Source organism: Pleurodeles waltl, chromosome 11, assembly GCF_031143425.1.
Source record: "Pleurodeles waltl isolate 20211129_DDA chromosome 11, aPleWal1.hap1.20221129, whole genome shotgun sequence".
In the NCBI taxonomy this organism is placed as follows: Eukaryota; Metazoa; Chordata; class Amphibia; order Caudata; family Salamandridae; genus Pleurodeles; species Pleurodeles waltl.
Window position 1 is genome coordinate 170,244,444 of NC_090450.1, and position 19,624 is coordinate 170,264,067.

Below are 19,624 nucleotides of genomic sequence, written 5' to 3' on the forward strand. Positions count from 1 at the left end.
GGTGCAGATTGTAAGGCTGGCAATGCATTTTTCAAGGCTGAAATGCAATCTCCATGTGGGGAGTGAGAGAAGTAGATGGGGTCCTCAAAAGCAAATGGGTCCCCATTAAGATGCTAAGTTCATACCTTCCAAGCAATGCAAATAGTGGTGACAAATAAGAGACACAAACCATCAATAGATCGGTTTATTCTTGGATAAAACAGAATTTATTCAATGCCTTTCTGAAATTATCATTCAATGAATGACTTCTATTCAACTTAACAAACCAATTTGGGAAATAAGGTGCTCCGTAGTGCACAAATACTATACAGAAAGCACATATATACAAATGACTGATAAGGATAAATGGAGGTTGTATAACACTCAGTCTAGAAGTGTTGTTATCCTCAATCAAACAGTCTACTGTATACATTTTCTTAACTGATTTGTTAAACTGAATATAATACATTAATTGAATGATAATTTTAGAAATGTATTGAATAAATTCTTGTTCTATGGGAGAATAAACAAATCTATTGATGGTTGTTGTCACACTGCCATAGAAGTTGAGGCATACACTTCCACCATAGGGACCGCTTGTTCCTTTAATAATTGTTCTACCCTGGTCACAGGGTACTGGGTTGCCCCTTTTATTTTTAAAATAAGAGACACAAGCAGGTATGAGCTTTCAAAGAAAAGTCTTTCCGTAAGCTCAGAACAGGGCTACTCAAGACCATAACAATGGTGAGTGAAAGGGGAGAGAGACCCCTATTTACATGGTGCAAAAGCCCATTACAGTTGTTAAACTTCTGTCTCAACTTGGGATAGGGTGAAGCCGTGCACCTTGGGCCCTTATTAGGAAAAGGAAGGCAATACTAAATAATCTAGCATCACCTACCAAGAAGCAAAATCAAGGCTGTACCCCTAAAGGAGGCTAATTTGGTTTAGAAACTGCTGCTTGTTAAGAGCTAGGGTAGTCTCAAATATGGCTCATACACCACCCAATGTAATACATATTAGGAGCACAGGAGAAGAAAAAGATAAAAGGGAAACAACAATCAGGGATGGACTGGAAACCCTAAGCAGCCTGGCAATTTTGTCAGACCGACCCCTGGGTGTTGGGGGAGTGGGGGGGGGGGGGGGCGTGCGGGAGGCAGGCTGCAAGTGTACTGCACTGCACTACTGCGTTACTAGAGGCAGATAATGCAGCATTGCTGCAAAACCGGCCCCCACCGCTGCAAAACCAGCCCACACCTTCCAGCCTCCCAGGAAAACGCCCCGTGCCTGCTACTGCCAGTCTGGTCCGGACAACAATGTGGATCACAAAAAAGAATTGTTAAGTAATATTAGGAAATAAGATTTACAAGTAACAGCCCCCTTGTACGTTGATGAATAACGTTCATTAAGGGCACTGGAAACTCTACAAGAAAAAATAATGAAACCTGAAACTAGAATTGCTCCAAGGAAGCTTGAAGTGAATTATCTGCTGACTGTACCTTGAGAATGCAGGGAGAGACTACATTAGAGGCCTTTATGATGTTGCACTTTATAAGTTTTTATTATTTATGAATTTGTTGCTAGCTGGATTGCAGATTAAAGATCTGGTGCACAATGTTTGCCCCCATAAATTGTTAACTCATTTCACTAGATCGCAGTGTTACCCTTTTCTCTGGCCTCCCCGTTCCCCGCCCTCCACTGTCCTTGTGCTTCTCCATTGTACAGTATGGCCAGTGTAAAGTCATTGCTTAAGTCAACAGGTCTCACAGGTGGGACCTGTTGGCTTCTCAATGCTTGTTATGCAGAGCTACAGGACCAAGAAATAGAGTCACTCACTTTAAGTTCACAAACAGCCATAAATTAATATTCGTACAGAAGGGAGTTTAAAAGAATATTTACAATGGTGGCTGGTTTAGGGGGAAGTTAGTGACATAATAATCTGGAAGGGTATCATGCTAATATGGATGGAATTTGATAACAGCCCGTGAAATAAGTAAATATTCTGGCATTAAACGTTTGCATTAAACAGCTTTTTGGAAAATTATACAGTTGTCAAAAAGACTGCACAAAACAAGTTATATTTGACCTCAAACCGACTGTTTACATGTAGTTCAGAGATCTTATCTGTGGCTGACTGGATGCAGCTTTAGATGATGTGGAACAGATTCCCTGCAGTAGGTTTTGTTTAATTCCTCCTGCCTGCCTGCCTCCTCCCCCCCCCCGCCGTCTCCTTCTTATCCCACACTCCCCTCCCCACCCACGAGCAATTTTGTCAATACAGTCTGTTGGGCGTCGACTCCATCTTAGATTGTTTTCCCCGCAGAGGGTGAGGTAGGAGTTGTGTATGCTAGTAATAGTGCCCATGCAATGGAGTGAATGCGTATGTACATAATGAAGTTTAAAGTAATATATTTACAAATGTACAAATGTTTAAGATCTACTTATAAACGGCTACAGGCTCCCGGGGAGGCGGGTGGGCGCATGTGAATCTGCAGCGACTAATGCCACGAACAGATGTATACTGGGTAAGTGACATTTTCCGTTCGAGGGCATGTGTAGCTGCAGATACACATGCTGTGCATAGACTAGTAAGCAGTTATCTCCCCAAAAGCGGTGGTTCAGCCTGTAGGAGTTGAAGTAGTTTGAAATAATGTTCTTAGTACAGCTGGACCTACTGTTGCTTGTTGAGCAGTTAACACATCTACACAGTAGTGTTTGGTAAATGTAGGAGTCGTAGACCATGTTGCTGCTTTACATATTTCGTTCATTGGAATATTTCCTAGAAAGGCCATGGTAGCACCTTTCTTTCTGGTTGAGTGTGCCTTTGGCGTAATAGGCAGTTCTCTTTTAGCTTTAAGATAGCAGGTTTGAATGCACTTAACTATCCATCTAGCAATGCCTTGTTTTGAAATTGGATTTCCTGTATGAGGTTTTTGAAAGGCAATAAATAGTTGTTTTGTCTTTCGAATTAGCTTTGTTCTGTCAATTTAGTACATTAGTGCTCTTTTGATGTCTAATGTATGTAGTGCTCTTTCAGCTACAGAATCTGGCTGTGGGAAGAACACTGGTAATTCTACTGTTTGATTCAAGTGGAACAGTGAGATTACTTTTGGTAAAAAATTTAGGATTTGTTCGTAGAACAACTTTATTTTTGTTTATTTGAATAAATGGTTCTTGAATGGTAAACGCTTGAATTTCACTCACTCTTCTTAGAGATGTGATGGCAATTAAAAATGCAACTTTCCACGTTAAGTATTGCATTTCACAAGAGTGCATGGGCTCAAAAGGTGGACCCATGAGTCGTGTTAAGACAATGTTGAGGTTCCATGAAGGAACTGGTGGCGTTCTTGGTGGTATAATTCTCTTTAGGCCTTCCATAAACGCTTTTATGACTGGTATCCTAAATAATGAAGTTGAGTGCGTAATTTGCAGGTAAGCTGAAATTGCAGTAAGATGCATCTTTATGGAAGAGAAAGCTAGTTTTGCTTTTTGCAAATGTAGTAAGTATCCTACTATATCTTTTGTAGATGCGTGTAAGGGTTGAATTTGATTATTATGGCAGTAATAAACAAACCTTTTCCACTTATTTGCATAGCAGTGTCTAGTGGTAGGCTTTCTAGCCTGTTTTATGACCTCCATACATTCTTGTGTGAGGTCTAAGTGTCCGAATTCTAGGATTTCAGGAGCCAAATTGCTAGATTCAGCAATGCTGGATTTGGATGCCTGATCTGTTGTTTGTGTTGTGTTAACAGATCTGGTCTGTTTGGTAGTTTGACATGAGGTACTACTGACAGGTCTAGTAGTGTTGTGTACCAAGGTTGCCTTGCCCATGTTGGTGCTATTAGTATGAGTTTGAGTTTGTTTTGACTCAACTTGTTTACTAGATATGGAAGGAGTGGGAGAGGGGGAAAAGCGTACGCAAATATCCCTGACCAGTTCATCCATAGCGCATTGCCCCGAGACTGGTGTTGTGGGTACCTGGATGCGAAGTTTTGGCATTTTGAGTTTTCCTTTGTTGCAAATAGATCTATTTGTGGTGTTCCCCAAATTTGGAAGTAAGTGTTCAGTATTTGGGGGTGAATCTCCCATTCGTGGATCTCTTGGTGATCCCGTGAGAGATTGTCTGCTAACTGATTCTGAATTCCTGGAATAAATTGTGCTATTAGGCGAATGTGGTTGTGAATCGCCCAATGCCATATTTTCTGTGTTAGGAGACACAACTGTGTTGAGTGTGTCCCTCCTTGTTTGTTTAGGTAATACGTTGTTGTCATGTTGTCTGTTTTGACAAGAATGTATTTGTGGGTTATCATGGGTTGAAATGCTTTCAGCGCTAGAAATACCGCTAACAGTTCTAGGTGATTTATGTGAAACTGTTTTTGCTGTATGTCCCATTGTCCTTGGATGCTGTGTTGATTGAGGTGTGCTCCCCACCCTGTCATGGAAGCATCTGTTGTTATCACGTATTGTGGCACTGGGTCTTGGAAAGGCCGCCCTTGGTTTAAATTTATACTGTTCCACCATTGAAGCGAGATGTATGTTTGGTGGTCTATCAACACCAGATCTAGAAGCGGACCCTGTGCTTGTGACCATTGTGATGCTAGGCACTGTTGTAAGGGCCGCATGTGTAACCTTGCATTTGGACATCATGCCTAGTAGTTTCATTATCATTTTGACTTGTACTCTTTGTTTTGGATACAAGGCCTGTATTACATTGTGAAATGTTTGTACTCTTTGTGGACTTGGAGTAGCAATCCCTTTTGCTGTGTTGATTGTTGCTCCTAAGTATTGCTGTGTTTGACACGGCTGCAGGTGTGACTTTGCGTAGTTGATTGAGAAACCTAGTTTGTGTAGGATTTCTATGACATATTTTGTGTGTTTTGAACACCGTTTTAGCGTATTGGTTTTGATTAACCAATCGTCTAGGTATGGGAACACATGTATTTGCTGCCTTCTGATATGTGCAGCTACTACTGCTAGGCATTTTGTAAAAACTCTTGGCGCAGTTGTTATTCCGAATGGCAACACTTTGAATTGGTAATGTATCCCTTGGAATACAAACCTTAGGTACTTTCTGTGTGAAGGATGTATTGGTATATGGAAATATGCATCCTTTAGGTCTAGTGTTGTCATGTAGTCTTGTTGTTTGAGCAGTGGGATTACGTCTTGTAGAGTAACCATGTGAAAGTGGTCTGATTTGATATAGGTATTTAATGTTCTGAGATCTAGTATCGGTCTCAGGCTCTTGTCTTTTTTGGGTATCAGGAAGTACAGTGAGTAAACTCCTGTGTTTAATTGTTCTTTTGGTACTAATTCTATTGCTTCTTTCTGTAGCAATGCCTGAACTTCTAGTCCTAGAAGATCTATATGTTGTTTTGACATATTGTGTGTTTTCGGTGGGACGTTTGGAGGGAATTTGAGAAATTCTATGCAATAACCATGCTGGATAATTGCTAAGACCCAAGTGTCTGTTGTTATTTCCTCCCAATGTGTGTAAAACTTGGTTAGTCTCCCCCCCACAGGTGTTATGTGTTGGGGATTTGTGACCTTGAAGTCACTGTTTGTTTTGAGGAGTTTTGGGACTTTGGAACTTTCCTCTGTTTCTTTGAAACTGTCCTCCTCTATATTGTCTCCGAAAACCTCCCCGCTGATACTGGCTCTGGTAAGTGGGCTTTGTTTGTGAGGTTGTGGCTTCTGTGGTGTGCCCTCGAAACCCCCCTCGAAATTGTGTCTTTCGAAATGTGCCTCTGCTCTGCGGGGAGTAGAGTGCGCCCATGCTTTGGCCGTGTCAGTGTCTTTTTTAAGTTTTTCTATTGCAGTGTCCACCTCCGGCCCAAACAACTGCTGTCCGTTGAATGGCATATTCAGCACAGCTTGCTGTATCTCTGGTTTAAATCCTGATGTACGCAGCCATGCATGTCTCCTTATTGTTACTGCTGTGTTGACAGTTCTAGCAGCTGTGTCTGCAGCATCCATTGCTGATCGAATTTGATTATTGGAGATATTTTGTCCCTCTTCTACCACTTGCTGCGCTCTTTTTTGGAACTCCTTTGGTAAGTGTTCAATAAGGTGTTGCATCTCGTCCCAATGGGCCCTATCATATCTGGCTAGCAAAGCTTGCGAATTTGCAATTCGCCACTGGTTTGCTGCCTGTGCCGCCACCCTTTTGCCTGCTGCGTCGAATTTTCTACTCTCTTTATCTGGAGGTTGCGCGTCTCCTGAAGTATGAGAGTTGGCTCTTTTGCGCGCTGCTCCAACTACAACAGAGTCTGGTGATAGCTGTTGTGTGATGTACACTGGGTCTGTTGGTGGCGGTTTATATTTTTTATCTACTCTTGGAGTAATGGCTCTCCCTTTGACAGACTCCTCAAACACTTGTTTGGAGTGTTTTAGCATTCCGGGCAACATCGGCAGACTTTGATATTGACTGTGCGTAGACGACAGTGTATTAAAAAGGAAGTCGTCTTCAATGGGTTCTGAGTGAAGGCTGACATTGTGAAATGCTGCTGCCCTGGATACCACTTGAACGTAGCCTGTACTATCCTCTGGTGGCGAGGGTCTCGCTGGATAGCATTGAGGACTATTATCTGACACTGGTGCGTCGTAAAGGTCCCATGCGTCAGGGTTATCTTGACTCATCCCCGTATGAGTTGGGGATTGCATCATTGGTGGAGTGGCTACCGGTGATGGTTGTGGAGAGTGATGTGGGGATGGTGGTGGTGTTACTTGTTTAGCCGCTTTTGCTTGTGGCTGTTTGTCCTTGTCCTTGTCTTGGAAGGCAAGTTTTCGTTTCATTCTGATTGGAGGAAGAGTGCTGATCTTCCCTGTATCTTTTTGAATAAAGAGCCGCCTTTGCGTGTGATCTGGCTCTATTGTCTCTAATTCGTGTTCAAATCTGTGTGTCTTCATTTGTGAGGACAGTCCTTGTTCCTCTGAATAGGAACTAATTTTCGGTTCGGAGGCCGGATGTTTCGGCACCAAAACCTTTTTTGCTGCTTTTTTTGGCTCAGACTAAATCTTTTTTGCTTTCGGCGTCGTGCCCTCTCGGTGCCGACCCATTTCGGTGCCGAATCTTTTCGGAGCCACTCTCTCGGGCCAGAGATTGCTGCGTGCCTGTTTCTCGACCGGAGTCGGATGACTTCGACACCAGCTCGCCCTTTTTCGGTGCCGATGGACGGTCACCTATTTTTCGGGTTAAGCCATGGCCTGTTGGCGGTGGCGTCCCCTGGGCTTTAGCAGTCTTTTTGTGAGTTCTCTGTTTCGACGTCTTACTCACGGTTTTCGGCGTTTCTTCGGGATCGATCTCCTCCGAGTCCGAATCCTGGATGAAGAATGTTTCTTCCTCCCCCTCGAAACGCCCTTATCCTGTCGGCGCCGACGCCATTTGCAGTCTTCTTGCTCTTCGGTCCCAGAGTGTCTTCCTGGACCGAAACGCTCGACAGGCCTCACAAGTATCCTCCTTGTGTTCTGGTGACAAACACAAGTTACAGACCAAATGTTGATCTGTATATGGATACTTGTTATGGCATTTTGGACAGAAGCGGAATGGGGTCCGTTCCATCAGCCTTGAAGAGACACGTGGCCGGGCCGACCAGGCCCCGACGGGGATCGAAAAAACCCCGAAGGCCACCGGAGCTCTTCTTAATTCGGTGTCGATCTGTTGTAACTAACCCAATACCGAACACAAACAATACCAACGATTTTTCCGAGATTCTAACTAACTTTCCGACCCGAAACACGGAGCGAAAAGGAACACGTCCGAACCCGATGGCGGAAAAAAAACAATCTAAGATGGAGTCGACGCCCATGCGCAATGGAGTCGAAATGGGAGGAGTCCCTCGGTCTTGCGACTCGAAAAGACTTCTACGAAGAAAAACAACTTGTAACACTCCGAGCCCAACACCAGATGGCGGGATGTGCACAGCATGTGTATCTGCAGCTACACATGCCATCGAACATATATATATATATATTTGGAGGTGGGGGCAGACGTGCTGGTTCCACTAATGTCCAACAAAGAATCCCTGCTTTGATTTTACAAACACATTGCACTTCCCATTCCCTTGCTTTTATTGTTTTGTAGGTTTTGCTTGCACAGCGCTTGCGCTGTGGCAAAATCTATTGTATTGGGGAAAAATAAAAAAAATCTTAAAAGGTGTTTACAGCCTACCCACAACCTTTCCATTACTTTTCATTGGTAAGCTTGCCCAGTCACCCGCCTTTCCTTATTGATCAGCAGCAGCTTCTGACATCATCTGGCTGCACTTCCTTTCTTTGTTCCTCTTTTGGCTGTAGCCTGAGGCTTGGCCCAGGTGCCCTTTCCGGTTTGTGATCAATGGCTAGAAGCCAGTGTCCTTACCCAAGCCACGCACTTCCGAGGTGCTTTTTTTTTTTTTTTTTTTCATTTTATGCTCGCACTTCATACGTTTGGATGAGTTCAGTCTTTCCAGTGATCCCTATTGAGTGATTACACCTTGTGTGGCGCAAACTGCAGTGAATGTGCTGGGTGTTGTTGTTCGGCTGACACCAAGCTGTGTGTGTCAGGAGGAGCTTCACTCGTGGGATATCATCAGCCAACCCCAGTGTGTTCTGGCAACTGTAGTCATAGCTGCTACAATTTAAGTAATTAATACACCCACTGGCTGCATAATAGCAGTGTGAGCAATCTAACGATTTGTGTCAGACAAGCCAAGGACTAGAGAGGGGGCTTGATTCCGTAGTGCAGTGAGTGAGGGGGTGCACTGGGTGAATTCTGGGTCTGGAGACAGAAAAAGTGGGTATAACAAGGCTACTGAGTGGAGTCAGCAGTACTTTGGGCACGGACTATGGAGATGTAAACACATTATGGAAGTGATTACATCTTGGTTAGCACCAACTGCAACCAGAGTCCCACTCCCTTGTATGTGGTTCGGTGAATTTTCAAGTTGCTTAATGGAGTGCTTGAGACCGAGCCTGAAATAGGCCAACACCACACTCTGCCCTCCATAACCAGCTCTTGCCACTACCCACTTCACACAGGTTTTGTCACTGCCCCCCCCCTCCGTAGCCTGTGCTCGACACTGCCCACCTCATACTGCCTTCCTTAGCTGACACTTCTCACCTCATTCAGAGTTTTTTACTGCTGTCAGTAGCCGGTGCTCGACACTGCCCACCTCATACAAAGGTTGCCACTGCACTCAGTAGCCAGCACTCAACACTGCCCACCTCGCACTGGGGTTGCTACTGCCCATCTCCGAAAGGTTGTCACTGCCCTCAGTATCCAGCGTTGACACTGCGCAACAGAGCTCACCTCTTTCCACCAGTGCCAGAGACTGTCCTGAAAAGGCAGCATGTGACACTGCCCTCCAGAAGAAGCACTACCTTTGCCCATCAGAACGAGCACCCAACAGCCCCAACCTGTGAGTGCTTTCAACTGCCCACCCGAAACAACTCTACCCTCTTGTTTCAGCACCCGACTCTGCCCTACCAAGCCAGTACCAGATACTACCCTCCTGCGCCTGAGTGCCCTGCTAAGTGAGTACCTCGACCTGCCCTCTGCCTGAGGTGTAAAATGAAGGGCCTTATGCAAAGACGTAAGCACAGACAGGAGCCAGAGGGAAGTGAGACAAGTGGAGAGTGATGGCTGGTTGGGAGGTCACAGAAGGAGGGTGTCTCTCTGCATCCTCGGGGCAGAGCAGGCCCTTCTCAGTATTCCTTCTGCAACTGTTCTGGGGTCCAGACTGATGCAGCTGGACAGGCGAGTGCCTGGTGTAGGAAAGCAGAGACTTGAGGAGGGTCTCAGTGGCAGGCTGGTGGTGCTGGGGCAGTCACTCACAGCAGAGCAGCTCCTCTCCCAGGCAGCCTTGCTAGTGTTTGTGCCCATTACATGTTAGCTCAATAGGAAGTGGCAGGGCTTGAGAACGTTTCCAATTTCTTTACGAGGACTTGTGTCTTTCTTAGTTATGCGGCTTCAATTTCATGCTAAATAGTAGTTTGTGCTTTGTGACTTGGCATGCATCATGTGCCCTGGGTCTCCTTGATTTGATGCATGCTCGTTTCCACTGATAAGTGTCTCTACTTAGGCAGTGCTGATTATGTCTTGTAACCCCTCCCCCCAAAAAAATCTCCCCCTTTAAGATGAGCCTCTTCAAAGCGCACTGAAATACATGCTGTGCATTAGTGATACATTAAACTTCTACATCTTGCTTTGCACCTGATGTACCCTATGCCTTGCCCAAGAATGTATTTTTAACTCAATGATTCAACCCCCTCCTAACTGCTCTCGTTGGCACCCAGCCTGCTCCTTGTTACCTCGATCAGCTTTACTAGTGCAAACCATTATTTTCCTATTCTTTCATTCTGATGAAGCAAAACAAAACAATAACTCCCAGAGTACACTGGGTAGTTGAGTGAAAGCCCAGCAGAGGCATACCTTGTCCCCAGTGACAGTAAGCTATGTTGCAGTCCAGCACTCGAATGCCTGGCCTACAATGACCTGGAGCTGTGCTACAGCTTCTTGCCCATCACTCTTGCTTGGAATGTCAACAGCCCAATAGCACTGTGTCTGCAATGGTACAACTTAAGGGCTCTAAGAAGGGCATCTCTGGCAAGACCCATCTTATTTGTTTTCTGTTTGGGTGGGCAGGAACTTCGGGATCTTTAACTTTTTATACGCAGCCTGCAGACAGCTGGTGTTTGCTACTGAACTCTCAATACATTGACAAAGCCAATATTTCCATAGGCAAAACCCACTGGCTTTGCCAATGCTGGTTTTTCCTCCACTCTCACCAGCATGCTCCACAACATATTCAGTCAGCAAAACAATTTATCAAGTTTACATGCGACAAGTGCTTCACTGGTAGTGGTGAGGTTATAATTATATTTGAAAAGCATCAAATGGGAGGATAAAGTCATGGGTAGTGAGCACTTCAAAGATAGACGCAGAGGACCGAACTAGTTGTGGTGCGAGTCTCTCCAAAAGAGGGTTGGGATGAGATCGAGAGTTAGAGCAGGACTCCCAATGAAATCTGTTTGGGGATAGAAAGGTCCGAAATTGTCGATAAAACTGAGATTAAAAGAACTCAGTAAGATGAAAAGAACTAAGTGGATAGTGGCAGAAATTCTAATATCGTTAATTTAAAAAAAAAAAAAAAAAAAAAAAAACGTTAAATCATTTCTAACTAAAATCTCAAATAATTCAAATGTATTTATCACAGCCCCAGGAAAACTATTCATAACCACAGGAAAATGAAATAAGAGGGCTAGCCTGAGCAAGAGTACTAGTAAAGCTTACAGTACTGCTAGCTTTGTCACTTGTTATACTAAGCAGGAGTAGCTAAATGAACCTTCTGATTCAGCTCATATTTACAGAATACTTTCCACAGGTAGAAGAATTGAGTATATGAACAGAGAGCTCCCTACTGGGCCGATAGTTAAAAATTCAGTTAGTTTGCCAATGCTTCATAGACCCAGTTGTTGGAGATCAAAGCGGAGCGCACAGACGAACATCAAGTGCAAACATATTTGGGATTTCTAATTGGTCACATTACAGTGGCCTAAATGTGGAGTTGAATGCCCACATATTAATTTGAGGTGTCTCCGTTTAAAGAAAGTCGTGAAAGAGGACACAAGACATTCACAATGCTTCAAAGTAGACACGAACAAGTGAGAGAGAAATGAATAATGCTCATTATTTTTATGAGAAAATATATATTTTTGCTAGCACCGACCAGCCTTTTGGCGGCAAATATAACAGCTTAATGATTGTAAATCTCAGTGTTCCATGATGGATTAGTGCATGCCTCACTGCTGCGAGGCACAGGTTAGGACACATTCATTTCAAAGAGCTAACATTTATAGTCTACTTTTAACCTTTTGTTGCAATTCTACACGGATGAAGAGGAGGCGTAAACAGACCGAAACTGCTTGGATGCATCTATATACTACAAACCGTGCTTTTAATGGACAGGTACTGTCCCGATACGGAGTACCTGCACTTCAACTTGAAAGGGAGAGTACCTCGCCTCTCAGCACTGCTGCGATGAATTTAATGGGAGAGTAACGGTATACTACACACGAGTACTGATGCTTACACTAGTAAATGTTTACCATTCTAACCAACAGCTTGTGGTGCTGCTCATTTCATGTGGAAATAATTCACGGGATCCTTGCCCACGAGAGGTAAATATGCTTTTACCCGCCCAGAAAGCACATTTATTTGTGGGTTTTGAGGCTAGAACCCTTTTAAGTACTGAAAATATGTTGGTTAACGTCAATTGTGTTGCTCGCTTAGGCACACACCAAACCCATAAACGGCAACTCACCAAAATGCAGGGTCATACTCCAGCAAATTGTAATTCATGTTTTATTACACTAATTGTGAATATTAAATTTATTTCACGATTAGTGTGATAAAGAATTGACAAAAAACACAAAGTTACGGAGCTGCCCTTGTTTGCCTGACGTTCATTTTGCCACCTCTGAGGCAGCGGTCGCAGAGGCAGTGCCAGGAGTCGCAAGGAGCAAGCCAGGGGTCGCAGGTGACCCCCTTCGCCACCCCTTAATGACGTCCATGACCAAAATCCTATTTACCGCGAAAGCGGACAGAGCAGATCTCGTTGACCGTGCAGTCGTGACATCCACGCCACTAACCAAAAAGCCCTATATTGCAACAGATATCATTACACCAATGCAGACGTGCACTTTTGAATGCTAGTCCACCACAGTTTCCGTTATTTTTTGTTGACAGGTTGAGTGCAAAATCGCAAGCAATTCGCTTTTCAGGAAAGGTTAAACAAACCCGACGAATAACTGTTTTGCGCATGCATATTCAATTTACAACCACAATGAGTGGTTTATAAAATGGGTAAGAGGAAAATCGTAATGAACATTATCCTTCAAATCGGCTGGTCTAGATGTGGTCTTCTTCTTGAACTCCACCCCTAGAACTGCTGGTTCGGCTGAGTATTAAACAAACCGCTAAATAAAAAAAGAAACCCGTTATCTTTGAGACCTTAAAAGGTACTGCCAATTGACACAAAGTGGGACAAAAAAAGTGACAAAATAAACAAAGAAAAAGTTAAATGAAAAAAAAAAAAAAGTTATTAAAAAAGCTATAAAAAGATTAAGAAAGAAAAAAGTTTGGATTACAGTGACAGAAAGAATAAGACTGGGCATGGAGTTAACATCAGTGTAAAGATTCTTGAAGTAAGTCAGGGAAGCAATAGTTTGTAAGTAGGTATGGACAGAATGTTATGGGCCCAGGTGTAGGTATAGTGTGCATGTAACGTTACAGTAAAGGTCAGGGATAGGCTAAGAAAATGTCTGTTAGCGAGCACTAGGGTAAGCAGCAATGTATAGCCTAGTTTCGGTTGTAGGGTAACTTTAGGTGGTGTCTCTCTCTACCGTTACATTTAGAGGTTTAGGAAAATAAGCATAGATAGATACAGTTAGGGAATTACCGTCAGGTTCATATTTTAATGTGGGGGAAAAAATAGTGATGTTAATAATGTAAAAAGAAAACCTTGCCCAATTTATTACTTTTGTATTTTTTCATTCAACGTAAATATTCTAAACGTTTCCACTCTAAAAAAAAAAACATCGACGGATTCATTTCTGTGTTCTTAGTCCGTACTCTCCAAATCACCTTTCACAATTAGTTGGAGCCGCCTGCACTGCATAAAGGACTGAAAAATATAATCTGAAAAATGCTGCCCCTTCATATTTTCATGAGGGATCCCAGGCCGAGTTTACATTCCAACCTGTACAAAATGCCCCCGACTGATGAGCTCTCTAAACTGAGCTCTCTTATTTTAGCTACATGTAGGGTTTAAACATCACGCACGCTTATCAAAGTCAGAGCTGCGTGAGTGTAGTGAAGGAGGGAGAACAAGGATTGAAAATGTGTTTACTTGTAACGACTATTAAAACGCTTGCTTCTGTTACAGTATTTCACAGTTGATTGTATCACAGCTTTTTTTGGGCAAATTTGGACTGACTCATTTCTATGTCACTCTGAAACACTTGTGCATCTAGATTATCACTATTTGTAGTTCAACAGTATCAAAACTAACAATCTAAAATGAAGATTACACCCGAGAACCACCAATGTTTGTGTCAAATAACACACTGAATACAACAGCCGAATTCCCAATATTTTATAAGTTTCAAACAGACAATCTCATTTCCCAAACCCCACCAGACAACCAAAAACTCAGCATATCAGAGAAGTCAACGTTTCTATATATTTAAAAAAAAAAAAAAAAAAAAAAAAAAAAAAAAAAGTATTAAAATGTCTTCTATACCTTATTTTCTTGGCCCCAAATCCACAGTCCAGGAGCTTGAATGCCAAATAATGCAAAAGGATCTTTCCCCACAACTATTAGGCCAATTAGGACGATCTTAAAAATGGACAGGAAGGATGCTATGTGTCTGTAAGGAGAAGAAAAGAAATCCAGCAGAAAATTAAATTATCACTGATGAAGCAGATCACGTTTCACTCAAAAGTACAATACATTGAAAGCCTCAAAAGAGGAGGCCACAAAAGAGGAGACTTCAATAGTACAACAGGTAATGAGCATTGGTGATAATACAACATAGATGGAATAAGAGCCAGAACTCCGGCTCTAAATTGTGAAACTTGGCTTTAGGAGATTTCAAACCTTCAAGGATTTACAAATAATCTTGCCATAGAATGTGCCAACGCTCCACACCTTGTGATCAGCCTGCTCTTTAAAAACATTTGATAATTTTGCTTTATTTATTCCTTTTCTGGTTGTAATCTTACTTTCATCCACATTTTAAGACTAAGGAAAAATTGTTTATCTCCTGTAACTATCTTATGAATTTTGTAGATCTGAAAGAAAAAAAAAACGTGTTGTGTCTGGGGATCCGAAACGGTTAGTGAGACAATACTGTAAAAGGACCAAATTCTACCTCCGAGAGTCCATGTTCAACAGTGAAACGAAACAGAAAGAGAGATGAACTTCAGGTATTAGTTACTTGCCACTCCACCAGGAATTAAATGAACTGCCATATTCTTAACACCCCGAGATGAGGACACCAAAGTGCTGAGGCCTTGGCTGCCTTTCAATGTGACACCAGTTAAACTGGTAAATAACGTTCCTGTGGCTGGAATAAGATGAACCAGAAATACATCTAGGGATGAGAACTAGTCATGGGTAATCACAGATGTAGGACTCGCCATGAATTTGAGTGGGTATGGTTACAAACTACTGGGAACATAAAAGATAGGTGGCAAAACTGCAACATGACAAACTGCAGAACCAGCAATATTATAGCTCTTCATATCCAAGTGACAGGGATAAATTTGAAAAATAGGCAGGGAGATGCACTTCAGATTTGGGGGACCTAAGTCAGGGACAAGCACCAAGAAACAGAATTCACCGATAGTTCAACACTGTATTCAGATGGGCCATGGTGAAACAACTACAGTGGCTTATCATAGAGTGAATCAGGAGCAATGCCACCAAAAAAACTGAAAGAGGGAACTTGTTGGGAATGGCCTTTCTGCAGAGTCACCACCAAACTTTATGCCTTCCTCCTCTTTTTCTGACCTCATTTTTGCTGGCTTTAGGACTCTGCACACTTTACCAACGCTAATCAGTGCTAAAGTGCATATGCTCTCTCCTTAAAACATGGTGACACTGGCCCATACCCAATTGGCTTATTTAATTTACTTGTAAGTCCCTAGGAAGTCCCTAGTCAAGTGTACTACATGTGCCCAGGGCCTGTAAATTAAATGCTACTAGTGGGCTGCAGCACTGGCTGTGCCACCCACATAAGTAGCCCCCTAACCATGTCGCAGGCCTGCCACTGCAGGGCCCGTGTCTGCAGTTTCACTGCCACTTTGAGTTGGCATTTAAAAGTAAGTGTCAAGCCTTAACCCCCCCCCCCCTTTTGTTCTACATACAATTCACCCCTATGGTAGGCCCTAGGTAGCCCATAGGACAGGGTGCTGTGTAGGTAAAAGGCAGGACATGAACATGTGTGTTCTATATGTCCTAGTAGTGTAAAACTCATACATTCGTTTTACACTGCTGTGAGACCTGCTCCTTTCATATGATAGCATTAGGACTACCCTCATATACTGTTTGAATGGTAGATTCTGATCTGAAAAGAGTAATCAGGTCATATTTATTATGGTCAGAATGGTAATAGAAAATCCTGCTTATTGGTAATGTTGGATTTAATATTGCTATTCTAGAAATGCCACTTTTAGGAAGTGAGTATTTCTCTACACTTAAATCATTCTGTGCCTTGCAATCCATTCTGGCTGGGTTAGTTGACAGCTCCCTTGTACATTTCACTCAGACAACCCCCAAACACAGGATGCTCAGTCACACTTGCACACATCTGCATATTGATTGGGTCTTCCTGGGTTGGGAGAGTGGACAGCCTCACACTTACAGGTCAAAGGACAGTAGCCTGCCCTCACACAAAGGACTGCCACACCCCCTACTGGGATCCTGGCAGACAGGATGGAACTGAAAGGGGACCTTGTGCACTTCTAAGCCACTCTTTGAAGTTTCCCCCACTTCAAAGGGACATTTGGGTATTTAAGCAGGGTCTCTGACCCTACCAACCCAGACTTTTCTACTTCACAAGACACTTCTGAAGTCAGACACTTCTGGACAGGATACCACTGGAGAAGAAACCCTAAACCAGAACCTGCAACCTGCCAAGAGGAACTGCCTGGCTGCCAAAAGGACTCACCTGACTGCTTTTCTGCAAAAGACTGCTGCCCTGCTGCCTTGCTGCCTTGCGGTCCTCTGGCTCTGCTGAGAAGTGCTCTCCGAGGGCCTGGATAGAGCTTGCCTCCTGTTTCCTGAAGTCTCAAGGCCAAAAAGACGTCATCTCTGCAAAAGAACTCCTCGTGCGGCGAAAAATCGACGCACAGCCTGCATCGCGGTGAGAAAAATCACTGCACACCAAACTGGAACGACGCAGCCTAACTCCCCAAAGAGGAGAACGACGCAGTACCAGCGCTGCAGCCGGAAATTCAATGCATGGTCCACTGGATCGACGCAAAGCCGAGCCGGAAAAACGCAGCCCAACTTCCTGAGAGGAATCGACGCAGCACCTGCAGTGCGATAGAAATTTCCACGAATCGCCCACCGGATCAACGCAGTCCCTGTGACTTCGTCCTGCACGCCCAGGATTTCAACGCATCGTTGGTGGGGCGCCCGAAAAACTCGCAACCTGAAGAGGATCCCAGTCTACGCGCCAGAAAAATCAACGCAAAGCCTGCCCTGCATGAAAACTCACTGACTCATCAGTTTTTCACGCATCTCCTCCTCTGCAGTCCCTTGCGGAGAATTCGAATGCAAACCAGGTACTTTTTGCTTGCAAGACAGACTTGTTGCTTTTTAAAGACTAAAGACACTTTATATCATTTTTACAGTGATATTTCAACATATACTTATTGAATCTTGATCGTTTTGACCTGAATGTATCCAGATAAATATACATTTCTCTAAACACTGTGTGGCATATTTTGTGGTGCTATACTGTGTTATTCCATGATTTATTGCACAAATACTTTACACATTGCTTCCTAAGTTAAGCCCGACTGCTCAGTGCCAAGCTGCCAGAGGTTGGGCACAGGATAATTTGGATTTTGTGTGACTTACCCTGACTAGAGTGAGGGTCCTTGCTTGGACAGGAGGTAACCTGACTGCCAACCAAAGACCCCATTTCTAACAGAACTATACTGGACTTTAACTTTACGGGCCCATACTAGAGGTCTCAATGAAAAACATCAGACCGGAAATTACCCAAAAAAATATTAATTGATTAATTCAATTTTAAGCAGATATACATTTCCTACAGTAAAGGAGGCATTCCATTATCTCTTAATTCTAAGCTGTTCTCATTGGTACCACTTTTTGAACAGATACACTTTTCTCTTCAGTATTCAACAGTGGAGACTTTATCGACAGTGGGTCCATTTTAAATATGTGGTCATGTACATATCAGTTGTCTCTATTTGATTGATACCTTTGTTGTTTTTTTTTTTCTTTCATTTCCTATCTATGATCGGGGCACAATAGCATTATTTGTAGGTGCCATTTTTTTAATTTATTTTTTATATATCTATACACTTAGAGTCATTTTAGCACAACTTTACATCTTCAACAAAATATTAGCAAATACCACACAGGTTTTTCCTCAGTAAGATGGAAGAATCTCAATACAAATGCTTCATAGCCGTATTTCTATGTTTCTTCTCTCCAACACCAACCATGCCGTATATTTTATGGACGGTGTAAGGGAAATAGTGGTGGTTCTATTTTTGTTCTATAGGGAGGAAAAACAGCCATACTTTTAAAGCAGCTGGAAGGCTTTTCTCCGGGCTCAAGTCGAGGGTACACGTGGGTAGACTATGCCCACCCACTATTTTCACAGGGTGGACACCATCCACCCTCCCAAGAAACTGGGCCCCAGTGAAATATGCTAAACTCCCAATGTTATTCTCCATGACTGGGACACATTTAGCGGCGCCTGCACTGGTCTGCTTTCCTTTCCGAGCAGCAACGTACAGGCAGCTGTTATTTTAAATTAGAGCAGGGCCCAAAACGATGGCCAAAGTTAAGGGGCCATCAGTTTTCTGTCTGGGAACTATCGGGAACCTCATACCAAGATGCAAATAAAATGGAAGGGAAACAAAGGCAGCTTGTTATTACTTTGCAAGTATATAAGAGAGGCATGGGTTTGACTTTGTTCAGTCCCTGTATTCAAGAAATGTGAATTCATTGTAAGAATGTCAGATGTGCTGTCTGTCCCGGTATTTACACAAATAACAATTTAAATCTATTTTATTTTATTTATTTTATAGTGCTACTCATCCCAATGGAGGGTGTCAGAGTGCTTTACATCACACAAACATATACACTGACAATAACTCACATAAATGTGTAAATCAATGTACAGGATGTGTCACGTAAGACAATGAGGCTTACAAAATGTAGGAGTCTCATGTCCTTCAAAGCTCACTGTGCTATATTAGAAGAAGAATAATTAAAGAACTGCAAGTAACAAAATGATTTGTGTTAAAAGTATTAACACACTTACCTCGCTACATAAAATAAAATTCTGTCACCTGAACGCTAGATTATGTGCTTTGCAGGAGATACATTAACTCTCTATGTTACTTTGATTTATAGCTGAGACGAGACGAAACACAGAACTCTCCAGCGAATGTGTTAACCCTCCTGAGTTATTTTACCATTATTATTGTTCTCCGAGATTTATTGGGCACACAATGATCTCTGTAGCAGGTGTCTTAATCCCATAAGAGTTTTCAAAATGCAGACTTTGCAAACAATTAAGCAGAACAGATTTTCTGCCACGTTTCTCCTTGTTGCCAATTTCTTTATGGCAACGTTTTAAAAAACTAAATGTGCAAGTAGAGGTCCACATTTTGCATTAGTGTTGCGACACATTTTGGGCACAACTCCAACGCAAAACCGAATTGTTAAATATCATAAGGCTCTCAAATGTACTCACGATAGACCTGCTAAATGTCACTTCCTTTGAGGTCATGGCCTGTGATGCCACTGCATGTGATGTTGTGCCGTGACATCATGCGCCACAATGTCACTTGCATGCTGACTTAGCTAGTAACCCCCCACCCTTTCCTTTTTTTTTTTTG

The 19,624-nt window shown here is 43.0% G+C and overlaps 1 protein-coding gene across 1 annotated transcript in view; it reads right to left on the reverse strand.

The window, feature by feature from the left end:
• SELENOT (selenoprotein T) overlaps positions 1–19,624 on the reverse strand; it is a 96,524-nt gene that overhangs the window by 30,901 nt on the left and 45,999 nt on the right. The window contains exon 3 of the mRNA XM_069213359.1: positions 14,256–14,382. Coding sequence (XP_069069460.1) covers positions 14,256–14,382 — 127 coding nt within the window. The remainder of the gene's footprint in view (positions 1–14,255; positions 14,383–19,624) is intronic.